Source organism: Sinocyclocheilus anshuiensis, unplaced genomic scaffold (genome assembly GCF_001515605.1).
Source record: "Sinocyclocheilus anshuiensis isolate Anshui unplaced genomic scaffold, SAMN03320099.WGS_v1.1 scaffold496, whole genome shotgun sequence".
In the NCBI taxonomy this organism is placed as follows: Eukaryota; Metazoa; Chordata; class Actinopteri; order Cypriniformes; family Cyprinidae; genus Sinocyclocheilus; species Sinocyclocheilus anshuiensis.
The window spans coordinates 529,959-540,446 of record NW_015555736.1 but is presented as its reverse complement, the minus strand read 5'-3'; the positions used below and the strand labels follow the sequence as shown (position 1 = coordinate 540,446).

The 10,488-nt window shown below is 36.7% G+C and overlaps 1 protein-coding gene across 1 annotated transcript in view; it reads right to left on the bottom strand.

Moving 5' to 3' along the window:
• The window catches only part of LOC107673120 (5-hydroxytryptamine receptor 2A-like), a 28,243-nt gene extending 21,121 nt beyond the window's left edge, over positions 1–7,122 (bottom strand). The window contains exon 1 of the mRNA XM_016466591.1: positions 6,654–7,122. Coding sequence (XP_016322077.1) covers positions 6,654–7,122 — 469 coding nt within the window. The remainder of the gene's footprint in view (positions 1–6,653) is intronic.
• Between the last annotated feature and the right edge of the window lie 3,366 nt (positions 7,123–10,488).

Here is a 10,488-nt window from a genome sequence, read left to right as displayed (position 1 = left end):
TTATGTAAAGCACTTTGAATTACCATTGTGTATGAAATGTGCTATATAAATAAACTTGCCTTGCCTTGCCTTGTGTTGCAACATTACTGTCGGATTCAATATAAGTTGGCACAGCATCGTCTTTTAGTTTCAATCTTTCTGAAAATCCCGCATCAAATTGTTCCATGTTTGTAAACAAATCCGCAGTAAAATGAAGTGAACAAAGGACTGAGTTCTTACAGATGCGGTCTGGAACTTCATTAAACATTAAGGCCCAATCCCAATTCTACCCCTCAGCCCTTCCCTAAAAGTCGTGGGGCAGTGTTGACAAGTTTCTTTGCTCCTGGGTGTGTGAGCTGCGCGATCTCTGATATATATATGTGTGTGTGTGTGTGTGTGGTGTCAGTAAGCAGCGCATTAATATAGAATGGTAATTAAAGGCTCTAATGCACACCAGCACACCAGTATAGGTGTGTGTATTGTATCTTTCCTAACGTTGAGATCAGAAGGAAGGCAATGCAAACAATGTTTTTCCACAGCTTGGCATTGCAGAGTGTCTTGTTGTCTTCAGAGCCATCTTTATCGTTTGATTTCTGCGTAGACCTGCGTTCGCCTCTCGTTATTGACACTACGTGTGTGAATTGGTGGGCGGGGCTAAACAGGCAGTGATGTAGAAGCAGGCGTTGATATTCTTCTGCGGAGGCAGTGCTTATCCACAATATTACATCATAAAGTGGTACATTCCACAAGCTGTCGTTTTGGCAGATTGGCTTCAATATAAGCTGTGTTTAGACTAATGAGAAAGTTTTGAGTTCTGAAGCACAATGACCTCCTATATGTCAAAATATCAAGGGAAATTTTGGTTTCTCAGTTGATGACCCCTTTAATGAAAGACATCTGTCTATGAGGAAATACCTTTTTTTCAAGTCTCTCTGAATGTGTATACACTAAGTTTGTTTACATATAATGTTCTTTATCAGAATATCTGTGTTAAAATACACTGTTCTGCAGTCTTTAACTGGGGGAGCAGCCCACAGTATTATAGTGATTAGCTTCTTTCCTCTGTGACTGCATGTGGCCATTGCTGGCACAGTACAGAGCAGCTGGCTGCTGAATCGACCCATTATCAATTCAAAGACACACTAATTATCATCTGATCAATCAGCTTATTGCAAACAAGACAAGACATTAAGAAAATGTAAGTGGTGTTTTCCTGTGCAAAACTTGCTTGTCACTATGCCAGGGAGTTGTGTTTGGTTGGCAGCGCAATGTTATGCAGATGCTAAGTTTTTCTGAGTGGCCGTTCTGGATGGTTGCTAGGTGATTGCTTATGATATTGTCTTTATGATATTCTTTTTTTTTAATATTCATTTTATTTTCTGCCAGTCAAAACTCCTAACTCAGATTGCACACCTCTGAGCCACATGATTGAAGCTATCATTGCAATTCATGTCTGTAGCACAACTCATGCGGTTCAAGTGTCCACGTTTAAATTATGCTTGATTACATCAAAGATTAATAAAACAAAATTACAATTAATGTTAATGTTAACCAAAACTAGTGAAACTACGGTGGCCGAGAGAGCTCAACGTGCTGCAACTTCAGAAAACACATGCAAATAGAAAAAGCACCAGCAAATTAAGAAAACATCTTCATCAGTTTGACAGAACATGTGCTGCAAATACTCACATCACAAACAAATACAAAAACAAGCTGCAAATACTCACAACACAAACAAATAAAGAAACGCGCTGCAAATGCTCACAACTAAGGTCAATAAACAATAACGATGACTATATCAACATGCAATATCGTTGATGATAAATTACGAGACTAAAATGTATTTAAAAAAATAAAAATATACCAAAATTTCTTTTTATTTTTGTCGAAAAAAGGAGAAAAAATTATTGCAGACTGCTGTACGTGCCTCTACTACGCAAGCTTTCATGTGTGCGGTTGCCAGATTTCAAGAGTTCAAATCCCCAAGTCAGAGCCTCTCTGTTAAAAGGATTCATTTTTCTGCCCGGGGTTTTGCCTCATTTTTGCAATCTGGAAACCTTGCATATGTGCTCGCTCCTCACAGAAGTGCTGATGATGATCAAGGATTGTCGTGTTCTGTGTTCTGTCATGAGATCTCGACTATATTGTTTGCGATTGTAGGAGCTGAATAAATGCACTTACTCAACTGCTGTTGTTTTAAAGGATTAGTTCACTTCCTGAATAAAATGTACTCACTCCCATGTCATCCAAAATGTTCATGTCTTTCTTTCTTCAGTCAAAAGAAATTAAGGGTTTGAGGAAAAAATTCCAGGATTTTTCTCCATATATTGGACTTCAATGGGGATCAATGGGTTGAAAGTCTAAATTGCATTTTCAGTGCAGCTTTAAAGGGCTCTACCCGATCCCAGATGAGGAATAAGGGTCTGACAAAATTAACGCTAAGTCTGTGAAGTTTAGCAGAGACTCGCATGCAGAAGTCTTATCCACTCCGGACAGTACAATGGAAATAATTCCATGACTTTCTAATGTTTACAGATGGAGACTATACCTGTGAAATGTAAGTTTTGCACTGAAGAAAACACCACATCTCAAACCTTTTAAACAGAGCAAATAGCCTATGTTATCTGTCAGCAGCCCATGTATCTGTCAGAACATCTGACGGGGTAAGCCGCTTTATACGTGTTAATTTTAAAACCCTTAATACAAAGCATATTTCATGTTTAGGACAAATTGGATTATGCACTTTCCCTGCAGCAGCTCAGTCTGTGTCACTTGAATCAATATTTGTATTGCCTCATATCGTTTATAAAAAAATATATATTGTAAAAACTCAATATGACGCCCAGCACTATTTGCAATGCAATGCAACCTAAACATAACCAAATATCTATATACAGATTACTGTTAGCAAATTTCTTAAAAGATGGCAACAGTAAAACAATAGCAACATCTGAGGAAACACTGTGTTTGTGTATGCACATGCATGCATGTGAGACAGCGAGAGAGAAAAAGAGAGAATGGATCAGACAGAATGTGACTCAACCATCAAATACAAGGACAAAGAGCTTAATCAAGCCAATTAATTAGGCAGAATAAGGGTTCATAAAAATGCTAGAGCAACAATATTGTCATTTTTCCTGAACAACAAAACCAAAAAACGCACAGTAGCCAGGAGACAAAGACAACGTGCTCCATAAGAGTACAGGTAAAGTGCTGAGTGTCTCCAGCATCCAATGGATTTGAATAGCATCAGTCCAGTATTTACGCAGCGGAAAATAATTAGACTGTCTCTCAAAATTCTCCCTCAACATCATCTTTAATGGCTTCTTTTGTCTGGCCATTTAACAGACTGATTTAGTAAGCAGCAGAGGTCATTCCACTCGCACACACACCTTGAAATGTTAACAAGGTTATAGCTGTTACATGTGGCTCTGTCCAGAAACAGTGACATGACATTTATTCACATCCACAGTCTGACTAATAGTACTAATACTTCCCACAGCAAATACAGAGGGGACGGATGAGCAGAAGAGAGTCACAGAGAGAGATGGAAACAGTGAAGAGGGTGGCATGTTTCTCTCATGCACACTCTTGTGCGATCTTAACCTCTCTGTCTCGGAGTTCTTCAAAGCCGTTGCCTCGGCACACAGACAACAGCCTGAAATGCAGCGTGACAATGACATTTACAGTGGGTACGGAAAGTATTCAGACCCCCTTAAATTTTTCACTCTTTGTTATATTGCAGCCATTTGCTAAAATCATTTAAGTTAATTTTTTTTCCTCATTAAGCAAATGGCTGCAATATAACAAAGAGTGAAAAATTTAAGGGGGTCTGAATACTTTCCGTACCCACTGTAACCGTCAAGCTCCATCAGAAAAACACATTTCTTGAATAATAAACACAAACTCTATCATGAACGAAAATGAAATCTTTTGTGCTAAACCATGCATTGTTCATGTGTTTGGACCCATTATAAAATATAGGGGCAATTAAATTAATCCACAATGTCATCCAACAAACCATTCACATGAAAATAATCTCGTCAGTGTATACAAGGCCACTAATGATCAATTAACACATCCACTTTAAGTACACAAATAGCAATGTAGCGTCTGCGTAGAATCATGCATGATCTTTGGGGTTTTATGGTTTATATTGATTCTGCTACAGTTAATTCGAAGATCTAATCTAAATATTTATTATTAATCATAACCAGTTATAATTAGTCATAAATATTTCCCTTTTGAGCTGATTTACTACAGCAAATTACATAGAAATTAACATTTCCCTGATGAAACACAACAGATAATGAATCTAAGCAAAATTAACAACACAATGTGGAATGATAAACATGACCATAAATATATTAAAAACTTGAAAATTAATAATCAGAACAGTGAAAACAACTAATCAGTGAACTCAAATTTAAAATGCAGTCAGAACAGTGGAAAGTTAAAAAATGACCATGAAATGCCACAAATACTGTATGCTACGAAAGTCACTTCAAACACTCTGTATGTTAATACACCATACCTTACTTTATGCAAGCAATGTTTCAAGAATAAAATGGGCATATAATTGGTTTAGATTTTACATGCCTCAAGAAGTTGCTATGTAATTTGAAACATTTGCATAATTTGATTTCTCTGAAGTGTTTATTAACATATTATACAGTATATCATAATTTAAGGGGTCACTGAAGTGTATAAGTTCAATCACGTCTGTCTCAAGGTATAGTGGCATCAACAGGAATGTGTGCTAGGACTAGCTCATAGACATTTAAATGGAAATGACGACTAGTCGACTACTGTGTTTATATGCAATCCATTTTAAATAATCAATTTGAATCAACACACACACACACACACACACACACAAAACATAAGCATTCACGTTATCAACATTAGCCAAAATACAGTTTTAGGTTCTCCAAAACCAAAGTACTCCTACACCTTGCTCGTTTTGAAAGTGCATAGTCCACTGCAATATCCACTTTTCAAAATATTTTCTTTTGAAAACATAATAATAACATTTAATTTATAGTAGTAGTATAGTATAATAGTAATTTGAATGTAGCCTTCGTAATATACAGTATATATTACTGCTGTCAAACGATTAATCGCATCCAAAATAAAAGTTTTTGTTTACATAATGCATGTGTGTATACTGTGAATATGTATTATGTATATATAAATACACACACATACAGTATATATATTGAAAATATTTACATGTATATATATTAATATTCTTATATTTTATATTATATATAAATATATTTAATATATAAACATATTTTTCTTAAATATATACATACATGTGTTGTATTTATATATACATAATAAATATACACAGTATACATGCATTTATTATGCAAACAAAAACTTTTATTTTGGATGCAATTAATCGTGATTAATCGTTTGACATTTCAGTGTTAAAAACAGTTGTGCTGCTTCATGTTTTTTGGAATCTGTGATACTTTTTTCAGGATTCCTTTATAAATATAAAATAAAAATTAAAAAATTAAAAAACAGCATTTATTCAAAATGGAAATCTTGTTGCAATATGCACTACCTTGCCAAATTTGAAGTCAGTAAATTGTTTTTCTGTCTTTTTTTTTTTTAAGTAATAAATACTTTTATTCAGCAAGGATGTGTTATAAATGGATAAAAAGTGATAGTAAAGACTCATATTGTTAGAAAATAATTTAATTTTAAATGAATGCTGTTCTTGTTAACATTCAGCTTTGCATCACAGGAATAAATTATATTTTAAAGTATATTAAAACAGAAAACCAATATTAGAAATAATATCTCACAATAATACAGTTTGTTCTGTATTTTTGATCAAATAAATAGAGCCTTGATGAGCACTAGAGACTCCATTAAAAAACATAAAAACAATAATCACTCATCATGACAGTAAAATAGGGCATTCTAAGTCAATATACTGCAGTATTTCCTCTCTCAATCAGTAGAAAATATGGTTAACACCCGGTCATGCATGAAAAAAAATACCATCATGTACTGTGAAACCGGTATAATTTTGAAAAATACCGTGATATAAATTTTTGGTCATACCGCCCCCAGCACTAGAATATACCACAAGATGGTGCCATGATTTTACGAGAATGTAATGTGTTTTTATTCTAATTATGACAAAAACAAGTCACAAATTGTATAATGCTCACATTCGCTTTAAAAACAGCAGACCAAAAGCAAAAAATATATACATATTTATACCATAAGATTAGATTATAAACGAATGCTCATCAGTTGCCATGCACCATCTTTGACATGATATCAAATGACGCTTCTTGCTGAGGTCAAAGTTGATCAATCTGATCAAATTCATGTCCAACTTAGACCGCTGTTCCAGTCATTATTTTCAAGAAGGAGGTGGGGAAATTCCATCTTCCCCTTATTCTTATATCTATGCTTCAAACTTTTCCAGTGGAAACTCATATAGCAATAACTCTTTATATGGTTTCGATGCACTGGTTGGAAACTACTGCAACCTGACAGATACACACACCATGTCCTATGACATTGAGATTCCTACAAGCGTACCACACATTACTGTTATTCAGAAACAACAGTGTAAGTGAAAGCTCACATCCAAACATCACTGCCAGCATAATCAATTACTGCTGTCAAAATCGAAGCAGACTCACCATACACAATGGTCACCATGGAGACAGGCATGACCAGAAGTCCCAGAAGCATATCTGCCACTGCCAGTGACATGAGAAAGTAATTGGTGGCATTTTGCAGTTTTCGTTCCAGATTGACAGCCATGATTACTAAAATGTTCCCGGTAACCGTAATAATGACCACAACCAAAATCAGTAGCGCAGCCCAGTTTTTCCAAACTAACTCCTCTTTGCTCGTCTCGCCATTGCACCTTTGCCATGACAGCGGTTCTGTTTTTTCACTGGAAGTGCTGCTGATGGATAAATTGGGAAAGAGAGATGCTTCAGTGTCAGCCCAACTTCTGTCACAGCCAAACGAACTGTTACGAACCACATTACCCAGCATGATGTCCGGACTCGGTGTCCAGGTGTCAGGGTCAAAGGGCATGAGGTTCGAAGAGGTGAAGACGCTTTTAGGCACAGGTTTTGAAATGTTGGCATGCAAGTTCATAATGTCCCTTATTAACACTGCTAGACTCTCAAAGACAAAAGTTTGTTACCTCCCAATTTCGGTTAGAGGTCATGCATCCTTCTTTTCTTCATAGCATCTTTGATCCAGCCATTGAGTCCAGAGGTTTGCTTCATTCTGTCCTCTTTGAAAACACTCCTGAAGTCTTCCTGCTACTCTTTTACTGTCACCAAAAAACCTGAAAAATGGAAAATGTAAGGTGTAACGAAATGTTTCCATAATCCGTGCATTTCTGAAAGTGCAGAGTGTGTTGTGTCTGTTAAGTGAAGTCTTCTTGCTCCTCTCTGTTCTCGTTGTCAGAACACAACAGATTTTACGAGCTGGATGACCTGATAGTTGAGCGCACGCTCTCTCTCGCTCCCTCTCTCCGCTCTCTCTGGCGGTGTGCGGAGCTAGCAGATTCTGGTCCTCCTCAAGCCAGTGATCATTCTGTTCAATCCAGCTGTGCTAAGAGAGAGAGAGGGGGAGAGAGAGACTGAAGTGTGAGTCAGGGGTTTAGTGAAAGTTCCTCAGGTGTTTCCTCCTTCTTCTGCACCTGCGTCTGCAACTACCAAGACAAATCAGTGAGCTTATTTAATGTGACAGGCGACACATACGCACGCTCCACTTGCTTCAGGCCCAAAGAAAATATGATTGATAAACATAGGCAAGATGTCCATCTATCCCTCTATCCATCCATACATCTATATATCTATACGTATATCTATATATGCAAATGTCTTATCTACCCCCTATCACTCTGTCCATCCGTCCATCTATTCAATGATCATACATCTATATTCAGTATCTACTATAAAAGTCTATCTATAAATGTAAATGTCTTATCTATCCCTCTTACCACATTCATCCAAATTTTCTTCTATCTATATCTATCCCAATCTGTCCCCATCATCTATCCATGTCTATTTATCTGTCAATCTATTTATTGATCCATCCATCCATCCTTCCACCTATATCTACAGTGGGTACGGAAAGTATTCAGACCCCCTAATGAGGAAAAAAAATTAACTTAAATGATTTTAGCAAATGGCTGCAATATAACAAAGAGTGAAAAATTTAAGGGGGTCTGAATACTTTCCGTACCCACTGTATGTGTCCATCTATCCATCCATACATCTATATATCTATGTCTATGTAAACGTCTTATCTACCCCTCTATCAGTCCATCCATCCATCCATCCATCCATCCATCCAATTATCATATATCCATATATCTACTGAATAAGTCTATCTAAATGTCTTATCTATCCCTCTATCAGTCCATCCATCCTTCCATTCAATTATCCTTCTATCCATCCATATATCTATATAGCTGTACGTCTATCTATATGTAAACATCTTATTAAGTCCATTCATCCCATTTTTATTCTATTCATGCATACATCTATCTGTAAATCTATATATCTATCCCCATCTATCCCCATCATCTATTTTTCCATCCATCCATCAGTCATGCTATGTATTTCTTTAGCTCTCTTCAGCTTCAGCTCATTCTCTGTCTCTCTTTCTCTTCCCACTCTTTACATTTGAACTGTCTCATTACCCCCAGCACTGTACCGCTTATCTTCTTTTTTGTTGTTCATCTAACCTGGCAGTCATGTCTTGTAGAATAAATGTTTACATGTGAATGTGTGCGTGCGGTGTGAAATGGAACTGTATTATGCTGGGCATGTGAACGTGATTCTGTTGACTATAGACATGAGACTGATAATAAAATAACCTGTCGGTTGTTGACTATCAATAGCTCAGTACCAATTAGATGTCACCTTTTAATGAGCACTGCTCAGAGATTTACACATTAATTCTTTACATAAGACATGCAAGCTGCAAGCTGGAAACAAACAAAAAGATTAAATTCACAATTTGAATTCTTTATACAGAAGAGGGATGCATGCATGCAAAAATAAATGAATATATCAAAAAGCTATTTACATTGCATTCACACCAGGAAAGTCCGCTAGTTCACTTGCTTTGGTCCGGACCAAATACAGTGTTGATTTTTTTAGTTTGGTGCGGTTCACTTTCACGCTGCCCTTTTTGCAAGTGAACCAGAAACTGTAAACAAAACCACACGTGTGCTTGAGGTCATCCATTCATTGGTTCATCCATTCAACCGTACCAGAGTTCGTTTGGAAGCGGACCGAGACCACCTCTTCAGCTGAGTCTAGGTGCGGTTGTTTGGTGCGCACCCGAGTGCGATTGCTGTATTCACACCTGCCCAAAGGATCCGCACCAAGGGGGGAAACAAACTTGTGTTTGATTCAAGCTAACCAAACAAGACAGGTGTGAATACACCCTTAGATTCATTCAGACATGCAGGAAGAAAATAACTGTAATTGACTTTGTTAGAAATATTTTGCACTTAAGAGTCTATCGGTGGTCATCCATGATGACTCTTTATAGGTTTTGTTCTGTGCTTGAATGTTTGGAAATATTTGCAAATAATAATCTCAGCACTATAACAGAATGCCTTTGGTTTTTATTCTGCTCTGTTCAATAGCAGCACAAATGAAAGTTGCCGAGGTGCAGTAATGAATAAGTTATGCAAATATTAACATCACATTTTCAGCTGCATGCTTTTCTTGCTTCATTTCTCAGCTCTAACTGTATTTCGGTTGACATTTTGTGGTACAGTGATGCTTTTGTCACAGCATACAGACATGCAGATTATTCAATGGCAGTTGCAGCAGGCTGCTGTATTTCTGATTTAAGACTTTATAGTCAGTGATGGCACTGATAAACTGAATGGTTTCATTTTACTGTATTTTTAATGCAAGAAACATCACACAGACAACATTCAGTAAGTATTAATAATTAATACTGAATGTTGTCTGTGTGATGTTTCTTGCATTAAAAATACAATAAAAGGAAACCATCCACATGTGCGTCATTTCAAGTTTCAGCTAAATCTTCATAAGAATACAGACAGTGGAAGCATGAGCTGTTTCACTCCAGACCCTCAACACAACTCCAGGTCACTGGACAAGACATCAGCACTAGCCCTCCAGCTCTGCTTTCCACTCAGATATCAGCAAACTCGCTGCCACTCACAGCCAGTTGTTGCCATGGAAAGGCTTTGTCGCTAACAATGCATTCAATAGGGAATGAGATAACCAAACGATAATCACATTGTTGCCTCTTTTTTTACCTATCACAGGCTCATAACCATGGAGATGCTCAGTGCTTTAGCAGATAAGAACAAAGAGACTGTAAAGGCCAAGAGGCCATCTACATGAATAGAAGAACATGAGAAAGAAAAAGAAAGAAAAAAAAAAACGCTAATGCAATATAGATTATAATCTAATAAAATAATGCTTAATTCTGTGCAATAAATGGCCATAAAAAACA